General features: G+C 38.8%; 1 protein-coding gene across 12 annotated transcripts in view; it reads left to right on the top strand.

Annotated features, from left to right (window-relative positions):
- LOC117515357 (pleckstrin homology domain-containing family A member 7-like) overlaps nt 1-21,136 on the top strand; it is a 502,114-nt gene that overhangs the window by 443,490 nt on the left and 37,488 nt on the right. For 8 of the 12 annotated variants that reach the window (XM_034175880.1, XM_034175879.1, XM_034175888.1 and 5 more), the window contains 5 exons: nt 738-818; nt 3,125-3,274; nt 3,772-3,873; nt 13,668-13,779; nt 14,181-14,305. In XM_034175880.1, coding sequence (XP_034031771.1) covers nt 738-818; nt 3,125-3,274; nt 3,772-3,873; nt 13,668-13,779; nt 14,181-14,305 — 570 coding nt within the window. The remainder of the gene's footprint in view (nt 1-737; nt 819-3,124; nt 3,275-3,771; nt 3,874-13,667; nt 13,780-14,180; nt 14,306-21,136) is intronic. The other 4 variants (XM_034175889.1, XM_034175887.1, XM_034175882.1 and 1 more) reach the window with 1 other exon arrangement.

The following is a 21,136-nucleotide window of genomic DNA, read 5'->3' as shown; positions in this document are numbered from 1 at the left end:
TCTGAAGTTGTACCAAGGTTTTATTAGATTCCAAACCCTTCAATTTAAGTTTGGTTAAAAAAAAAAAAAAAACTGATCCATAATAATTTCAAGTCACCTTGAGGGCAATCAAAGAAACTTCAGTGTTCCCCTGGGTTCTTCAAAGGTTCAAGAGCAACCCCTCCACCAAGATTCATAAGAACTGAGGGGCAGTTTGTTTTTGTGTAATACAGTTGAAAAAATGGGCACAATTACACACGTTAGAATTTTTACAGTGCCTGTTATCAAAGCATATCTCAGCATTAACTTAATAAGCAACTGTTTAAAAATGTATGAATGTGTTTTTTAATGAATAAATGAGTAGATGAAACTTCAACAATGCCATAAACACCATAGCAAGATAAATAATGTATTTAATGGTTAAAAAAAATCCATGTGAATAGATGTATTAATATTGTACTATTCAGAGTTATGGATTGAAGGTTTTTTGTTATATCGCTGCAGGATGAATTAATTGTACCTTTGTGTTGAATTTAATCGGGGAGGGGAATGTTTCAACGATGTGTAACAGGGTTATGCACTGGAAACAACAGCAAAATAGTTGGGGTTCGATGCCTAGTGTGTCACAGCTTTACATTCACGTTATTTTGCATCATCTCTCACATAACAGTCCCTCACATGAATACCTGCAGAAATAAGCTGTAACACTTATTTTCTAGCTGACAACACAAACTCTTTGTCTCTGTCTCCCCCTGCAGGTGAAGTTGAGTCGTTTATGCGAGCAGGACAAGATCCTGAAGGAGCTGGAAGTAAGGATCATCTCCTTGAAGGAGGACAAGGTACACACACCTTACACGGTCACAACGAACTTAATCTTCCTGTTGGCCTGAACCTCAAACGTAATGATGTTGGAACATTGGATGAAATATTTGAATTGTTTGTACAATAACCCCATTTAACCATTTCACCCATCATATTCATTCTTATTTTTAAGATAATCCATATTGGCTTCTCTTCATTGGCTCCCTGTTAATTCCAGAATAGAATTTAAAATTCTTCTTCTTACTTATAAGGTTTTGAATAATCAGGTCCCATCTTATCTTAGGGACCTCATAGTACCATATCACCCCAATAGAGCGCGTTGCTCTCAGACTGCAGGCTTACTTGTAGTTCCTAGGGTTTGTAAGAGTAGAATGGGAGGCAGAGCCTTCAACTTTCAGGCTCCTCTCCTGTGGAACCAGCTCCCAATTCGGATTAGGGAGACAGACACCCTCTCTACTTTTAAGATTAGGCTTAAAACTTTCCTTTTTGCTAAAGCTTATAGTTAGGGCTGGATCAGGTGACCCTGAACCATCCCTTAGTTATGCTGCTATAGACTTAGACTGCTGGGGGGTTCCCATGATGCACTGAGTGTTTCTTTCTCTTTTTGCTCTGTATGCACCACTCTGCATTTAATCATTAGTGATTGATCTCTGCTCCCCTCCACAGCATGTTTTTTTCCTGATTCTCTCCCCTCAGCCCAAACCAGTCCCAGCAGAAGACTGCCCCTCCCTGAGCCTGGTTCTGCTGGAGATTTCTTCCTGTTAAAAGGGAGTTTTTCCTTCCCACTGTTGCCAAGTGCTTGCTCATAGGGGGTCGTTTTGACTGTTGGGGTTTTTCTGTAATTATTGTATGGCTTTTGCCTTACAATATAAAGCGCCTTGGGGCAACTGTTTGTTGTGATTTGGCGCTATATAAATAAAATTGATTTGATTTGATAATAACACTAATAAGTCTGAGGTCCTGTGTCCATATAGAATTTTTTTCCTTCTGGGCTCTACGATCTATTTTCAATTGCTCCCAATGAGAATGAAGTGTATGCGGCAAGCATGCAGCCACCTCTAGGGGGAAAAAAAAAAACAAAAAAAACGCTGCACACAGCAACTTTTAATTCACAGAAATACAAATGAGAGGACAGTCACTCACAATTTAGCACAGTAGAAACAAAAAACTCAACCCTGATGGGCAGATGCTTGTTTCTGGCTGTGGATACTTTGAATACATTATAAGTCAGTCATTAGCTGCTTATTACTGTCATAGAAACAAATGTCACGAGTAGCACTTTATCCCCCCACTCAAAACACTGAAACATTGGAATGAAACATTTTTGGGTGCTCCCTCAGTGCTTTACCACCAGAAAAACAAACTCCCAGTGGGCACAGGGAGTCAAGTCATTAGAACATTAGGATTGGAAATGTTTATGTCGAAACTTCTAATAAATGATTGTCATGTGTTCAGTATTCTAAATTATTTGGTAAAACAAATTAGCAGCACATGATTTATTATGGCTAGTTAACACTATGTAACACAATTGTTGGCTTCTAAGTGTTATATTTCAACTGCTTATGTCTAAAGTCTATGGAAAAATGACTACATTCAGCACAAACTTTGATTTTATTTTATTTTTTTACGTTCTAGAAAGTTCTAAAAGTTTCTTGAAATTTCTAGATAATTCTGGAAACTTCTAGAAAATTCTGGACAGTTCTAGCAGTTAAAGAATATTCTAGAAGACTACTCAGTAGTAGTGAAGGCGAATCGAGAATATTCTTGAAAACAGACATATTTCAAAATATCATTGTCCTGATCACAGAAGCAAAGTTTCTGTGGAATAACAGCTATTTTCTATTTATTTAAGGCATAACAGGTTAGGAAAACACACTGTGTACCCAGGAACAAAACAAAAATAAAAATTTGTTACATAGTGTAATTTAATAGCCACCTTTTTCAATGTAGTTTTTACACTTCAACCAGATAGTAATAGTAGTAATAATGTTAGTAATAATAATAATAATGAGAATTTTATTTATAAAGCATTTCAGTGAGCACACAAAAACGATAAATCACACATTTCTGAGCAAAAAAACCAACAGCATACAAATAAAAAAACAGGCCACTGGCAAGAACATAGACAAAATTAATCAGTGCAAAGTTTATCACAGGGAAAAGAAAACAATTTTCTCAGACAACAGAACTGACTTAAATGCACCAAAAAAGTAATTGGAGGAGTTACTGTATTGACTGTGTTATCTGTCACAGTCTAATGATGTACAGCTGAGGAGATTCTGGATTTCTCTCATCTGTATTTGGTGATTTCTGTCATCTTCAGGACAAGTTGGAGAATGTGTTGGCTGTTTCCCACCAGCAGATGGAGAAGTACCATGAGCAGCCAGCCCATGCCCACAAGATCGCCTACCAGCAGCGGCTGCTGCAGGAAGATCTGGTCACCATCAGAGCCCAGCTATCTCGCCTGTCCACAGTATGTTTGTGAAGAACAGAAAGGGTTTGGTCACATCTGCTTAATCTGCAAACATTTTTAATATTGGTAGATTATGGCTGAATCCACAGTGAAATCTTTCATAACATTTTTGTGATATCAGTAAATACAGAATGTAAAAATCCCATATAGATCCATCCCACTGAGCAGAGCCCCATAGTCCATTTCATTAGAATTCAGATCTGATGATTGTATTAAAAATATGATGATGGGTGCCTGTGCGTGAGTTTACCTGCATATAAATAGCAAAGTGGAGCTGGACCCAAATGCACTTGTGCAGTTTGCTTATGCCCTTTACAATGTGCTGATAGGACCCAGTGCCTTTTCAGCTCAATGTAATTTAGGTGAAAGTTAAGAATGTGTCTCTTTGTGTTTTTAATTATACCGTAAATGTGTAGGTTTTTGCATGTCTGCATACTTTGTCATGTGGGATGGGTGTGAATAAGTGAGCAAAATGTTTGTGTCTGTGTGTGATGCAGGAGATGTCTCAGGCCTGGGGGGAGTACATCAAGCTGGAGGGGTCAGTAGAGCAGCTGAGAGTGGCTTTGCAGGCACATATGAACCACAGCGCCACCCCTCAGGTGGGTCCTGATATTTCTGCCTTAATTATACTGTATTTGCTTGTGGGTCTTCTGGAAATCATCGAGATGAACCAATGTCCAGGTCAGCTGAAATCATCCACCAGCTGAAATACCTGCAGCTGCAAAACTAACACATGGCAACAGACAATGTTTTGGCAGTCCACAATAGCTCTTTAACACAGAATCCAAAACAACAGAAAAATTATATCTTAAACTATTAGAATATTTCAGTCCAAGTTTGAATAACTCACTATTTCTGCAGTATAAATACCATAAATCTCTGTTTGCATCTGTACACACAACTGCAACCATGAGAAAGACGGTTGACAGTTGTCAGGAAGACACTTAGACCCCCGTTACACAGGACGGCATCCTTTGGAAGTCCGTTGTGCATCCTAAAAATATGCAAGGGATGCAAAATCACCTTTCTGTGTGCATTGTCATTGGGGTGCTACAGATGACATCACATTTCCACAGCAGTCTGCACTGAGCAGAAGGCTTTACCTACATATTACAGGCGTGGTATTTTTCCGTCCTGAGCCAGATTTCCGGCTTTTGGATCCAGATATAATGCAGCAGAGGCGACAGGTTGCCATGTAATCCCTGTGGAAGGATGCGTTGTGGCGCTACAAAAGTTCAAGCGACGCGACGCGAATGAAGCGATTTTGAGCGATTGGCGCATTCGTGGCGCGATATCGTGTAGCATCACCCTCCTCCCCAAGTTGAATAATCTGAACTTTTTCATCTTGTATGTAGTGACGTGGAGATGTCTGTCTGGAGTTTATACTTGACGTGGACATGTCCTGTCTCTGGCAATCAGCCTGTGAGCAGGACTTATGTCCCTTTTGTCTTTTATTTAACACAAGTTTGAGGGGAGAAAACGAGGAAGTGCAGCAGCAGCCGTTGTTTCTTTTTTTTTTTTTTTTTCAGGTGCTTGCATGCGCAAACGAATCGTCCGTGAAGATAATTTTATTAATTACACAGATGTATAATAAAACAAATGGTGACTGGTTTATAATACAAATATGACAGAGTTTGAGGGGATGGTCCGCAAATGACGTTTAGCGCTGGGAAATATACCCTGTTCTTTGTTTAATAACACAATTTTTCATTGGTCTAGCTCGATGTGATAAGCAACCATTGAACGTGTTTTAATGTGGCTTGATGTGTATCAGAACAAAAATCTTTTCTTAGCATTTTGCAGGCGCCTGTTAGACAAAGTGATCAAATTGAAGAAAGAGATTATTTACGGAATATGATTTTGACTAGTGCAGCTGATTGCCGTAAGTAGTATTTTATGTTTTTATCTATGTAGTTTGAAGAGGTCTTAGTGAAAAGATTAAGCATCCGTGACGAGTGTTCGATAAATTTCAAAATTCAAATTGCTTACGAATTTTGGCATTTCAGAAACAAAATGCTTAGCTCATGTTGTAAGTTAATAACCATTCATTTATTGAAATAATAATTGTTTTTCACATATTTGAAACTCAGAGTGATGCGAACCCAACCCTTTTCATTTTCTGCCTTGCTTTTCTTTCCACACTGATGTTTGCTTGGACTGGTCTGTTGAATAACCATAAAATAATTGCCCGAAAAATATGAGCCCAGCAGCAACAGTGTTCGGTGATGGTAGTATGTAGTCAAAAACCTGCAGATGTTAGGGGAACCTATGCCCAATTTTTAAAAAATGCTGCACAATATTTTTTTTCCACAAGTGTTGTCGGATAACTGATGTGATTTTATTGTCCAATATAAAACATGATTGCATTATCCAATATAAAACTATATAGTGGTCCCTCGTTTATCACGGCAGTTACATTCTAAAAATAGCCCGCAATAGGCGAAATCCGCGAAGTAGTCAGCGTTATTTTTTACAATTATTATAGACATTTTAAGGCTGTAAAACCCCTCACTACACACTTTATACACTTTTCTCAAACAGGCATTAACATTTTCTCACTTTTCTCTCGTGTGTAACCACTCTCAAAGTTCAAACCTTAGTAGAAAAATAAGACCAACCTGTTTTCAGGCCCAAACATTTGTTTGAGAAATAAAAATAGAACATTTTCCTATAAATAATTAAGATGGCTTTTAGAACTAACAAGTTTAATTTTAATGATCAACCTACGAGGTTGGACACATAAGAAATTATTAATAGTGACTGACCAGTATTTCACAGTTCCTCTGACCGCGCCTCTTCGTCGTGGCGCTGCTGCGCTGTTGCATCTTTTTCCACTGAGTTCACCTCGCTGCAGGTGTCTTCTTCTGAGTGAGGAACACAGTTATGGGTAGTTGTTGGCGCTCTTTATTCTTCTGGGTGAGAAGATTCTTATAAACAGACATGCAGAACACAATGCACGTGCTCTCCCTTCACAGTGCCGCGACCGGCCTGTTTGATGAGGACACAGAACACAATGTGCTGTAAAAAAAAAAAAAAAAAAAAAAAAAAGCATGTAAAAGTGGACTAAAAAATCCGCAAAACTGCGAGGCTGCAAAAGGTGAACCGCGTTATAGCGAGGGACCACTGTAATGGTATAATTCTGCGTATTGCCACATTGGTTGATAAAACAAAGAAGCACATTTTTTTCCCTAATCATCTTTACAAGTCAGTTCATTTGTTTTATTTTTGGGCATTTTTTTTCTGTAGAGTAGAGATGATTCTTGAACTACTGGTGCAGCAGCAAGTGTTCAGTGATTGTAGCATGTAGTCAAAACCTGCAGGTGACAGTGGAACCTATGCCTATAACTACAGTACTGATGATGTTGTTTGTTTTATTAAATTACAGTTCTCATAGCTTCATTGTTTGTGATTATTTTATTTTTGCTTTAGAAAACTGCATTGTAAAACACAAACCACTTGACCTCAAAGATTGTAATGATTGTTTAAAATCTGTAACATTGGGTGTTCCTGAGAGCTTTCCAAACAGGTTTAAAAAGGCCTAAAATCGCAGCCCAGGGCTTGTCAAAACACAGCTGATCTGCACCAACTGATTTGCTTGTTGCTGTGGTGACGACCAGAGCAGAGTGATATTACAGTGACTTAACTCGCCGAACTACATGTGCGTATACACGAAAATAATGCACGCCAGTTAGACATGGAATTCTCACTGACCATGGTATAAATGTGTATATGTGAGGAAAATAAGTATTTGAACACCCTGCGATTTTGCAAGTTCTCCCACTTAGAAATCATGGAGGGGTCTGAAATTTTCATCTTAGGTGCATGTCCACTGTGAGAGACATAATCTAAAAAAAAAAAATCCAGAAATCACAATCTATGACTTTTTTAATAATTTATTTGTATGTTACTGCTGCAAATAAGTATTTGAACACTTGTGAAAATTAATGTTAATATTTGGTACAGTAGCCTTTGTTTGCAGTTACAGAGGTCAAACATTTCCTGTAGTTTTTCACCAGGTTTTCACACACTGCAGCAGAGTTTTTGGTCCACTCCTCCATACAGATCTTCTCCAAATCTTTAAGGTTTGGCGTTTCAGCTCCCTCCAAAGATTTTCTATTGAGTTCAGGTCTGGAGACTGGCCAGGCCACTCCAGGACCTTGAAATGCTTCTTACGGAGCCCCTCCTTAGTTACCCTGGCTGTGTGTTTGGGGTCATTGTCATGCTGGAAGACCCAGCCATGGCCCATCTTCAATGCTCCTACTGAGGAAAGGAGGTTGTTTTCCAAAATCTTGCAATACATGACCCCATCCATCCTCCCTTCAATACGGTGCAGTCGTCCTGTCCCCTTTGCAGAAGAGCTCCCCCAGAGTATGATGTTTCCACCCCCATGGTTCATGGTTGAGATGGTTTTCTTGGGGTTGTTCTCATCCTCTAAACATGGTAAGTGGAGCTGATTCCAAAAAGCTCTATTCTGGTATCATCTGACCACATGACCTTCCCCCATGCCTCCTCTGGATCATCCAGATGGTCACAGGTGAACTTCAAACGGGCCTGGACATGTGTTGGCTTGAGCAGGGGGACCTTGCTGCCCTGCAGGATTTTAAACCATGACAGCATCATGTGTTACTAATGTAATCTTTGTGACTGTGGTCCCAGCTCTCTTCAGGTCATTGACCAGGTACTCCTGTGTAGTTCTGAGCTTTCTCAGAATCATCCTTACCCCACAAAGTGAGATCTTACATGGAATCCCAGACCGAGGGGTATTGACAGTCATCTTGTGTTTCTTCCACTTTCTAATAAATAATCATAACAGTTGTTGTCTTCTCCCAAGCTGCTTGCCTGTTGTCCTGTAGTCCATCCCAGCCTTGTGCAGGGCTACAGTTTTGTCCCTGGTGTCCTTAGACAGCTCTTTGGTCTTGGCTATGGTGGACAGGTTGGAGTGTGATTGATTGTGTGAACAGGTCTTTTATACACGTAACAAGTTCAAACAGGTGCAATTAATACAGGTAAAGTGTGCAGAATAAGAGGGCTTCTTAAAGAAAAATTAACAGGTCTGTGTGAGCCAGAATTCTTGTTGGTTTGGTAGGTGTTCAAATACTTATTTGCAGCAGTAACATACAAATAAATTATTAAAAAAATTATACATTGTGATTTCCAGATTTTTTTTTTTTTTTTTTTTTTTTTTTTTTTTTTTTTTAAGATTGTCTCTCACAGTGGACATACACCTAAGATGAAAATTTCCGACCCCTCCATGATTTCTAAGTGGGAGCACTTTCAAAATCATTTGGTGTTTAAATACTTATTTTCCTCACTGTGTATATATATATATATATATATATATATATATATACACACACACTGAAAAGTTACTATTATAAAGCTAAACCGATAACTTTCAAAATTGAGTTTTAACACCACGATCACAAACCTAAACAATGGAGACTGATCAAAGCGTCTCAAATGCATTTCTCCTGTCATGAACATTTACCCATAATACACTGTCATGTCCACACTAAAACCTTCAAAATTAGTGCAATACTTTAAAACGAAAACATATATCTGATATTTTCACTTTATAAGACGTGACATTAATTTAAATAACTTGTCCAAAATTAGTTTGGTTAACATTTTAACCATAAGTTAAAATTGTAAATTGTAAAGCTATCTGAAAAGCTAATCCGATAATGCAAACATTAGCTTCGATAATTAGCGGTTAGCAGATTAGTGGAACTGTGCCCACCACTGATATGGGCCATATATCATAGAGATTTTTTGAGAGTTGAGTTAAATATTTAAAGTTAGATTGCTTGTTGAATAACGTCTTCATAAACTGTTTATAAAGACACAATTTTTGTATAGTTTTCTATCCACATAGGGAAACATTTTATTTAAATTTAAACTTCAAGTACCACTTAACCTTAATTATCTTGAGGCAGAGTGTCCTCTTGTCTTGAAATCAGAATATGGTCACCCTATTTATCTTTCTTTATTCTCTCTCGCTCTCTGTCTCTCTCTCTCTCTCTCTCTCTCTCTCTCTCACTGACACACACACACACACACACACACCGTAGGAGGATGCAAAGACTTTTAAGCTCTAATCAGGAGCACTGCAGGAGAAGCACTTTTGATATGTGAAATAATTGCATCACACTTCTTGCCATTGTTTGTTTATTTACACATACAGAGAAAACTAACCAACTATGAACAATATAGCAGTGATATGGTCACATATCATCACATTTCTTTCTCTCTTTATTTACACACAAACACACACAGGGAAAAATAACCAGCTATCAGCAGTATAACAGGGGAGGTCACAGCCAAAAAAGGTCCAATAGGAGCTGAGGGTCAATCAGTACTGCAGGTGGCAGAACACACTGCAAAATACAGTCAGGATCCTCAGAATATTTATATCACAGCTCTCCCAACCTCCCACATTCAACATGACCCTTGGGCATATCAATAACAAAAAAAATTACATATATGTATTGTTACTATATCATATAATTAATATATATATGATATGCTATTGGTGAGCATGGTATTAATATTTGTTTTGTTGCAGACAGTCATTTTACTTGTAAATTTTGTTAAAAGCACTGTGTGAATACCTAGCATGCAGCTTTTAAGGGTGGATTTGCACTGAGTGCCGTTTTCTACAGAGGACATGATGTAGAATTCGTCTTTGTACCCACTGGAGAACTTGCTCCAAGTAGCACACCTGTATGATATGGGAGTTTATCAAACTGGATGTTCATGTGAGAAATGTGCTGAGATGTTGAAAGTCAGCAACTATAAAAAGCATAATTTTTACTCACTGTCAGGCCACTGAAAGTGTTCTCTCTTCCTAAAAGACAGATCTGTCACCATGTCTCTGAAAGTGGAGCACACTAGGGTCATAAGTTAAGCTGCATCACCATCGTGGAGGACCACCTCAGGAAGTCTGTTCTCCAGACAAATGTTGGCATGTGGAAAGGATATAGATGCATATCAAAATGACTTATTGTACTTTTTCATTAAAGGGATTTTAGAATAATTTATTTTATATATCATGTTGTTCCTTACTGACCTCCAGGATCCCCCACTGATGTACGGTTTCCTGAATGGGGGCAACATTTATTATTTCAATAGTTCATTAAGTAGACTAGTAGTAGTATTTTGACCCAAACATTCAGTCTGGTTAACTTCAGCCAGTCTTACTGACTCTTCCAGAGGGCTTGTCCTGGGTCTCTTAGCCTGCTCCATATCCACTGTTATCTGTACACAAAGACAACAGAGGATTTTTGAACCACAAGGCCATAAAACCCCATATTACCCACAGGCTTTGATTTGTCAACAACCAAACTACCAAGATGTGAGTCTGACACTGGGATCTGCAGCTTTCCTTTTCTGTGCCAGTCTTTACAAGAGAAAGGTTATTTTAAATCATATGTGAGAGAATAGAGACACCAGGCCTTTTACAAATATGTTACACATTTTTATGTTCCAGTTGCAAATGTGACAATGAAATCATACCCGACAACTGAATGACCAGAGAGGAGCAACAGGCACCACCGGGCCCTGGCTGTGGCCATGTCATGTTGGAATTACAATAATACAAACAAGTCATGCTGTACAAAACAATGCACAACAACATATTTGGGCATTTTATGGACACTTAGATTTGTGAAATCGAAATCTGCACCAAGCTCAATGTACAGAGCAAACTGTAAGAAAAACAGAAAACCTATCAGTCTATACAAATCCTGTAAAAAACAAAAAAAAAAACAAGAAAACATTCTAACCTATGTTCCACCAGTATTTAAATCAGCTAAATATTAAACACCTTGCAAAGTATTGGGTGACTGTATCAAAGATTGTGATAATACAAACATATTTGAGACAAAAAACTATCAGAAAATTACAACACAAACACCACTTTCTCTGTCTCTTCATTCTGGGCACCAAATCCACAAACAAAGATAAAAAAAATTAAAAAGATACAACTGGACATTTAAAGGTATCCCTTATTGTATATGAGAATGCTTGTGTTAAACTGATGATGAACTATTGAACCCTGTCTGTTAAAACCTGTTAGGTGAGGATGAAAGGCTGAACTTATGATACCTCTGTGAACTTGTCCTGTTTTATGAAGTCCTGTAGATACAACTTCAGAACGGGTCCTTATACTGTAAACATAACACCAGTATAAGCAGGACTTTTTCTCAGGGGCACAACCCTGAGCTCCTAGACTGCAGTGTAGTTCCAGATTGTGTTCCTCTCTGTAGACAATAAATTCATTGTGCATGTTATTAATCGGGTCTTGTATATTTAACCCCAGCCGGCTGCCCTAAAAAGTTCCATAACAATAAAATAGATCAGTGCAAAGTTGAAGTTGTGTTTGGGAATCTTCGTCTTTTACTTTTTCACTTTTGAGACAAAAGAGATTACATTAGCATGAAGGTCCCCAGGAATTGTCATCTTGCTGTCTTGGGAGACTCCGTAGTTAAAAAATAAAATAAATATACTGATTCACTCTGGCCCATTCAACACATGTCATGAATGGAAATTGAATCTAAAATAAAATAAATATAAGCCTATTTACTTTGCTGTGGATCACTGTCCACTCTCATGGGACAATTTCTTGTACAGCTTCACTGCAATGAAAGTAATAATCAGCATTCCATAAACAGATTATGAAGTATTCATTCAAAGTGTGGCAATGACCAGGGTGAGGATGAGGGTTTAGTAAGTATAAGCAATGACATCACTACATATTGAACAACTTTAAGTAGTCAAAAATGGCAAGAATGGACCACAACATCATGCACCATTCAATCATTTATTAATGTATCACCCACATGGAAACACAGTCTAGATTCAAATCACAAATCATGTTTCATTGCATTCCAAAGGAGCTTGGGAGCGGGGTATTTAACCAGCACATTTATCAAAAAATTAATTTAAAATAAACCTGAATGGTTGTGTTTTCCAGCACTCTCATATTTACAAGAAAAGAGAGAGGGAAAAAAATTAAAAGCCATACGGAGAAACACATAATCCTTCAAATGTTGTATTTTGTAGTCATACATTCTCTTGATATGAGAATCATCATCCAATTTAATTCAGTTTAATACCACATGGACCTAATGAGATACACATTTTTTTTTAATTTAAAATAAACCTGAATGGTTGTGTTTTCCAGCACTCTCATATTTACAAGAAAAGAGAGAGGAAAAAAATTAAAAGCCATACGGAGAAACACATAATCCTTCAAATTTTGTATTTTGTAGTCATACATTCTCTTGATATGACAATCATCATCCAATTTAATTCAGTTTAATACCACATGGACCTAATGAGATACACTTTTTTTATTTTATTTTTTTTTAAGTAAAACGCTGACGTTTCTTCAAATAAAGCTGATGTGTCAAATGGGCACCTTACATTTCAAATGAAATACAAACTCTCCACTTGGTTCAAATGGAAGTTTAACTGTTGTTAAATGGATATTAACCAAAAAAAAAAAAAAACCCTCAGAGAGTTTACATGCCTGTGAGAAACCATTTACAGTCTTGAGAAAAGAAGTTGTTTTGAAATGTGAGAGCACAGGGGCGTGGCTTACGTTCACCAAACGAGCATCATGAGATGAATGTTATGAGGAGGGAGAGTGCAGGTCTGCAGCCTGATTTCCATTCAAAGTTTTGAACATGCATAAAACTTTGATGAACTCAGTGGACATCAGCTGACGGAACTCATTTTGATCAAGTGATCAAGCTGGTGATTGTACACGGAGATCAGTGTTTCCTGCTTGTTCTTCTTATGTCGTTACAAAAAAAAACTAAGATGTTACTAAGATGTTTTCCTTTGAGCTGTCACAAGCCAAGATAAAAGGTCCAGTGATTTGTTCATTTGATGTTTAGGTGATCGTGGCCATAGTGCCGTTTATTACAGTAGTCCATTGACTATAAGCTTCATGTGTACTTGTGAGCACATGACTACATCATCCTGAAGCAGCCTCAACCATTTCTGTGATCGTTAATTCAATATTTTTCCTTTAATTTGTCACCTGTCTGTATATTGTTGTTTTTACTATGAAATAATTTGCAGCTTCATTGTCTGCGTTGAGGACATTTATAGGACAATTCTATGGTAATGGAACTGCAGTGACACCAAAATCTGACCATATTTTAGCTCACCATTACAAATTTGATCTGATTGAAATTCTGTTACCATCAAATTGCCCATCAGTCTGTTTATTGCTAAAATAGACAACAAAAAACCTCAATGATTGCAGCCAGCTGTGATATAAATTAGAGTGTAATTGTAATCCAGGAGAAAGGAATGCCATCTGAAAAATTCTAACCTGAATGAAGTGAAATATGTGCATTTATGTCCATGTGTCGTACTTTAGCAAGACAAAGCTGAGATGAAACATGAACTGTGGAGAATCGAGGACGTGATGGCCGGACTGAGTGCCAGCAAATCCAACTACAAGGTCACCATTGCATCTGTCCAGAACCCAGGTTGGAAATCCACAGTAACCCGACTGTTTCTTTAAAGCAAAATCAAATGCGTTATTTTCTTAATGTGGGTATTTAATAAATCTGCACAACTATACCATAGACAAAGCAGGAAAGTTTGTTAATAAGATTAAATGGAGAGTAATAATGTTACTCAGTGTCAAACCTGTGCAGCACCTGTAAAACAATCCCATGAGTGTCCTCATGAATATTTGCTTTTCTGAACATACTGAGTGTGTGAGGAAAAGGTGATGCTGTTACAGTTCAGAAAAAGAGTTCACATTTTTATTGCAAATTTCTTTCTGATGAAGTTGAATTGACTCCCATTTCTGAATGTAAATCCACCTGAAACCATTTGATCTCTGACATTTAACCTTATTTATTCATGTGTGCTGATGCCCCAGTAGAAAGGAAACTAGTGCCTTCTGTGACGGACCCTGCTCACGGCACAAAGGTCCAGCCTCCCCCACGCACCTCCAACCTCGGCCTTCTCTCCCACACTTTGCCTCACAGCACAGTGCCAAAATGGGTGAGTGTCACACTGCTGCAGAATGGTTTTATGTTTTGTCTCTCAGATTATGTTCATAAGATCTACATCAAAATGCCTGAGGTAATGTATCATATTTTCCAGAGAATAAGGCACACCTATCAGAAAAATACCTCTTGAAGAGGAAAATATAATGCAGTGCTAAAATACACTCGGCCATATGAGCATTGTCTTCTTTATAATTTGCAGTTGTTTAACTATTAAGATCTTACGTAGAATTTGTACATGTTCAATAAAGCCCCTCAATCTATCAATCAGTCAGTCGATCGATCGTAAACAATATTTGTATTTTAACAGCATCTCCATGAGACAAGAACGGAAGTTAACTTTGAGTTAGCAGAAGTTAGCATTGCATGCTGACTCCCGCAAAATGTCTTGTAAATACGTTAAGAGGTGTTATGAGGTTACAAAGTACAGCGTATTCAGTTTTAGAAGTGTTTATTTCTCACTAGCTTTTACATAAATTTTATATATATGAGAAACATGTAAACAAACACAGCACAAAAGGAAATGATTTTGAAGAGACCAGCCACTGACAAAGAGACCAGCCACTGATGTCATGGTGCAGCTCTACAAAACTGAACAGATTGAAACAGAATGTCAAGGTTAGCAGGCTTTGAAGTTGTACAAGGTCTGTGTCCCAAGAATATTTCCTGTAAATTTGAAGGTTGTGGCAGTAATAGGTCTGGACATATGCTGAGCACAGACAGACTGATGAACTGACAGATGCAAAGCCTACGCAATACCCAATGGCCATATTTGATGGCCTCGGGTAAAAACCCAACACATTAACTAACAAAATGTCCAAATAAGAGAATATCTAGACAGTTATTTATTTTTACAGTTGCCCAGTGTACAGATGTGTGTATTAAGATAAAATATCTCCAATAAAAGTAGAGAGCAGAGAGAATAATGTTGGGCTCATTTTTAATACAAAATTGCAGGAAGGAAAAGATTTCTATTGTTTCATGCCACTGTAGCAGGCAGAATGTTGTTCAAATGATGGTGACAGTCCAGTCATTTCCACCACTATTATGTTTACATTTCAGCAGCTGTGGTCAGCTAGCAAACATGATTTGATGGAAATCTGAGTTGGCTTGCATATTTAACAATTGAAGAATTATGGCTCACTATCACATCTAACAACGCAATTTAAAAAAACAAAACATTTATGATCAAGAATGTTTATATGTGTTGTGTGTAATTGAATGTAAGCGTTATGACTCGCTTGCACACCGCATCATTTTATGTATAATGCTGCCATGTGTGTTTGAGCCCAATAAATCTTTTCAATTTTGTTTTGTGCATACACAATAGCTATAAATGAGGCCCTGTTTTTTTGGAAATATGCTACCTGGATGTGACACCAATGAAGAACATGTAAAAGTGGACTTTCCCTATCACTTTTCAAAAATAAACTCAGAAATATCACAGTTTTATGTGGGTCTTTATAACTTAAAGCCTTAAAATCTTTAATTCACAGAGGTGAATAAATAATTCCACAACATGGAAAGCAGCTGTTCTCATGGTGCTGTCCGTCCGTCCGTCCGTCCGTCCATCTCCAAAATACAAAGAGCAGTTTTGATCCAACTTGGTGGTAAACTTGGAGGACGGTCGTCTCACAGCACAGATCATGTCAAGTTCTAAAGTCAAGATCAAACGAGAGGTCTTCTTGTGAAATACATAAATGACCAGATCTCAGGAGCAGAATATGTTGAAACATGGTTTTCTACATAGACATCTGTTATTCTTGGGTGAACAAATGTGTCAGGCCTCTGATGTCATTGGTGCCATATGATGATGTCGTCATATGAAGTTGAAAAGATGGTGACAGCATTGCACTGCAGTGATCTGGATGTCTTGTTTTCTGTCCCCCTCGTATGAAATACGGGGGGATATAGCTATCAGCATTCTGTCCATCTGTCCGTCCATCTGTTTTTGCTTGTTAGAGTGATAGCTCAAGAACCAGTTGACTGATTTTATTCATATTTAGCATAAGGGTGTACTTGGGTGATCCCCCAACACTTTGTATTACTGTTTTGTGTTATCTCCTGATGACTCTTGTTTTCTTAAAGCTGTTTAACATTTTGTTCTGTAAATGTAGCTTTTCAACAACAGCAGATGTTTGCAGAACAATTTCAAATTTCTGTCAAAGTGTCTTTGAATCAGAAAAATTGGACTATTCAAAGACTAATGTGCTGATTTGTATACAGCAGAGAAAACATGAGGCACTCAGAAATGTAGAAGTAGCAAATAAGAAACAACACAACAAGAAACCTTAATTTTCATTGAAAACAGTTCCAAATATGTTGTTGTCTGCATGCCATCTGCGACAGAGCTGATAACCACCACTGGACACAGCATATCACCGATTTACAGAATCTCATCTACATTCTCCTTCACTTCAAATATGCACCAAGTCTGTTTTTGATGGATGTCACTTCTGGCACGCTTCTATCCACACAGTCAGTCAACACTTGTGATTTCCTGGGGCATCTTGCGCTCCAACCCCCCCCCCCCCGCATCTGGTAACATGATCAAGACAAGATAAACTTTATTGATCTCACAGCGGGGAAACTCACTTTTTGCAGCAGCAAGAGTTCTACAGTAGTAAAGAAAAATAAAAATATTTACATTAACGAAAGGTGACTAAAATATATTTCAGTGTTTGCTGGTGGGTGCATAAATACTGATGACAAATAGAATATAAGTGAGCATAACGATGTATAGATATGGTAAAATTATTGCATAGGATAAATTGCAAAGTTGTGCATGTGATAAAGCACAAAAAGTGACTGAAGACGTAGTTAATAGTGCAAAATCAGCAGGTGGTTATGGTGCTAAAACATTATGAGGTATTATACAGTCTGACTACAGCTGGAATAAATGACCTGCGGAGGCGTTCTGTTTTGCACCGATGGTGCAGAAATCTATTACTGAAGGAGCTATTTAAGGCTCCCACAGTCTCGTGTAAGGGGTGAGCGGGGTTGTCCATAATTGATGTCAGCTAACATCCTCCTCTCACCCACCACCTCTATGGGTTCCACAGTGCATTCCACAACAGAGCCAGCCCTTCTGACTAATCTGTTGAGTCTCTTCCTGTCCTTCTCAGAACTTCCACAGCCCCAGCAGACCACAGCATAAAAGTATGGCTGATGCCAGCATAGAGTCATAAAAGGTTTTCAGCAGTGTCCTGCACAACAAAGGACCTCAGTGTCTTTAGCAGGTGAAGAAGTCTTTGGCCCTTGTTGTAGAGGACATCTGTGTTGTATGTCCAGTCCAGTTTGTTGTTAAGGTGAACACCCAGGCATTTTTATTTCTCCACAATCTCTATGTCCAAGCCTTGGATGTGCACAGGCACAATCTGAGGAGCCTTCCTTCTGAAGTCAGTCGCCACCTCTTTTGTCTTGCTGCCGTTGATGCACAGGTGGTTCAGTTCACACCAGACCACAAAGTTGGTGATAACCTCCCAGTACTCAGATCGTTCACCTCAGACGCATATCCAGCAGTGGCTGTCATCTAAAAACTTATGGAGGTGACAACTGTCTGTGTTGTAGCTGCAGTCTGATGTGTACAGTGTGAAAGGGAAAGGAGAGAGCACTGTACCCTGTGGGCCCCCCCTGCTGCAGACTACCACATAAGACATACAGTCACAAAGGCTCACATACTGTGGTCTGTTGGTGAGGTAGTTGATGGTCCATGCAGCCAGGTGACAGTCGACTCCAGCTCCTTCCAGCTTCCCCCTGAGAAGTGATGGCTGAATTGTGTTGAAAGCACTGGAAAAGTCAGAAAAAGTCAAAGAACATGACTCTCACGGTGCTCACAGTGCTCTTCAAACGTGACAGGGACCCATGCAGCAGGTAGATGACAGCGTCTTCTACACCAATGCCAGGTCGATAGGCTAACTGCAGGTGGTCCATCTCACTGTTCACCAGGTGTCTGAGGTGGGTGAGAATAATCCTCTCCAAGGTTTTCATCATGTGAGAGGTTAAAGCCACGGGCCGGAAATGGTTGGTCTCACTGGGGTGCTTAGTCTTAGGAACTGGAACCACACAATGTTTTCCACAGGAATGGAACTTTTTCAAGCCTGTAAATGTATGTAAGAACTCCACAGAGTTGATCTGCACAGTCCTTAAGTAGTCTGGAGATGATGCCATCAGGGCCAGGTGCTTTCCTCGCCTTGATCCTCCTTAGTTCCTTCCTCACCTGATCTGTTGTTATAGAGAGGCTGGGGCTGGGGCTGGGGAATGACTTCAGTTGAGTGAGGTTATTGGTGAAGTATGTAGAGTGGAGGGTGGAGGTAGCATGGTGTGGGGGAATTACTACTAACGTCGGGGGTGTCGGATGTTGCTATTGGGGGGGAGTGGTGGGGCAGCGTAGTCAGGTCTGGGCTCTGGTGGACGGGGGAGGGAGAAGTGGTACTGTCAAATTTCTTAAAAAAACAAAAAAAAAAACAGATTCAGCTCATTTGCACAGTCGTAGTCTCCAGATACTGAGGTGCTCCCACTATCCTTAGTGGCTTGAGATGGTTTTCAGACCTCTCCAGACTTCTCTGATGGTGCTTCCTGCAAGGTTCTCCTCCAGGTTGCGGTCGTTTTGCTTTATGTGAGATTTATGGTTTACAGCTATATTGTAGGTGTTTTAAAAAAACATACAGGCACATCTTGACTGTTTCATTCCAACTCCATTATGCTGTAAAGAGGAAAAATGACAGAATGCCCAAATACGTATGGCCCCCACTGTAACTTTTAATCACTGTTCTTACAGTTTGAAACTCACTCATTCAAATTGCAAATAAAATGATTGTTCAGTCTAAAGAGCATCTTTCTGTTTGATCCAGCTTCCCTGCCTCAGATGGTCAGTTGACATTGTTGTCATGTCCAGCTGTAGGGCGTAAAAATAAGACTAGAACTGTAAGAAATCCTTTCAAAACTTAACACAAACTCAGTCAAAAAATTATCAAACTAAATGGGTTCCTGGAAATGTCAACTACAACCCCTGGCAAAAATTATGGAATCACCGGCCTCGGAGGATGTTCATTCAGTTGTTTAATTTTGTAGAAAAAAAGCAGATCACAGACATGACACAAAACTAAAGTCATTTCAAATGGCAACTTTCTGGCTTTAAGAAACACTATAAGAAATCAGGAAGAAAAATTGTGGCAGTCAGTAACGGTTACTTTTTTAGACCAAGCAGAGGGAAAAATATATGGAATCGCTCAATTCTGAGGAAAAAATTATGAAATCATGAAAAACAAAAGAACGCTCCAACACATCACTAGTATTTTGTTGCACCACCTCTGACTTTTGTAACAGCTTGCATTCTCTGAGGCATGGACTTAATGAGTGACAAACAGTACTCTTCATCAAGCTGGCTCTAACTTTCTCTGATTGCTGTTGCCAGATCAGCTTTGCAGGTTGGAGCCTTGTCATGGACCATTTTCTTCAACTTCCTCCAAAGATTTTTAATTGGATTAAGATCCGGACTATTTGCAGGCCATGACATTGACCCTATGTGTCTTTTTGCAAGGAATGTTTTCACAGTTTTTGCTCTATGGCAAGATGCATTATCATCTTGAAAAATGATTTCATCATCCCCAAATATCCTTTCAATTGATGGGATAAGAAAAGTGTCCAGAATATCAACGTAAACTTGTGCATTTATTGATGATGTAATGACAGCCATCTCCCCAGTGCCTTTACCTGACATGCAGCCCCATATCATCAATGACTGTGGAAATTTACATGTTCTCTTCAGGCAGTCATCTTTATAAATCTCATTGGAATGGCACCAAACAAAAGTTCCAGCATCATCACCTTGCCCAATGCAGATTCGAGATTCATCACTGAATATGACTTTCATCCAGTCATCCACAGTCCACGATTGTTTTTCCTTAGCCCATTGTAACCTTGTTTTTTTCTGTTTAGGTGTTAATGATGGCTTTTGTTTAGCTTTTCTGTATGTAAATCCTGTTTCCTTTAGGCAGTTTCTTACAGTTCGGTCACAGACGTTGACTCCAGTTTCCTCCCATTCGTTCCTCATTTGTTTTGTTGTGCATTTTCGATTTTTGAGGCATATTGCTTTAAGTTTTCTGTCTTGATGCTTTGATGTCTTCCTTGGTCTACCAGTATGTTTGCCTTTAACAACCTTCCCATGTTGTTTGTATTTGGTCCAGAGTTTAAACACAGCTGACTGTGAACAACCAACATCTTTTGCAACATTGCGTGATGATTTACCCTCTTTTAAGAGTTTGATAATCCTCTCCTTTGTTTCAATTGACATCTCTCATGTTGGAGCCATGATTCATGTCAGTCCACTTGGTGCAACAGCTCTCCAAGGTGTGATCACTCCTTTTTAGATGCAGACTAATGAGCAGATCTGATTTGATGCAGGTGTTAGTTTTGGGGATGAAAATGTACAGGGTGATTCCATAATTTATTCCTCAGAATTGAGTGAGTCCATATTTTTTTCCCTCTGCTTGGTCTAAAAAAGTAACCGTTACTGACTGCCACAATTTTTTTTTCTTTATCTTATAGTGTTTCTTAAAGCCAGAAAGTTGCCATTTGAAATTACTTTAGTTTTGTGTCATGTCTGTGATCTGCTTTTTTTCTACAAAATTAAACAACTGAATGAACATCCTCCGAGGCCGGTGTTGTACGTATTTGTACTAACCTTCATTCTTAGATGGATCAGTTGATCAGTTAGATGGACAACAGCAGCTTTTACTTTGTGTGTCATTCTTATTTCTGCTGCAGTGTGCACAAAAGATAAAAGGACTTTACTCTGTGTGAACATCGTTCATAATGTCTGTTT

This window comes from Thalassophryne amazonica, chromosome 8, assembly GCF_902500255.1.
Source record: "Thalassophryne amazonica chromosome 8, fThaAma1.1, whole genome shotgun sequence".
In the NCBI taxonomy this organism is placed as follows: domain Eukaryota; kingdom Metazoa; phylum Chordata; class Actinopteri; order Batrachoidiformes; family Batrachoididae; genus Thalassophryne; species Thalassophryne amazonica.
This window is presented reverse-complemented; position numbering and strand designations above follow the sequence as displayed.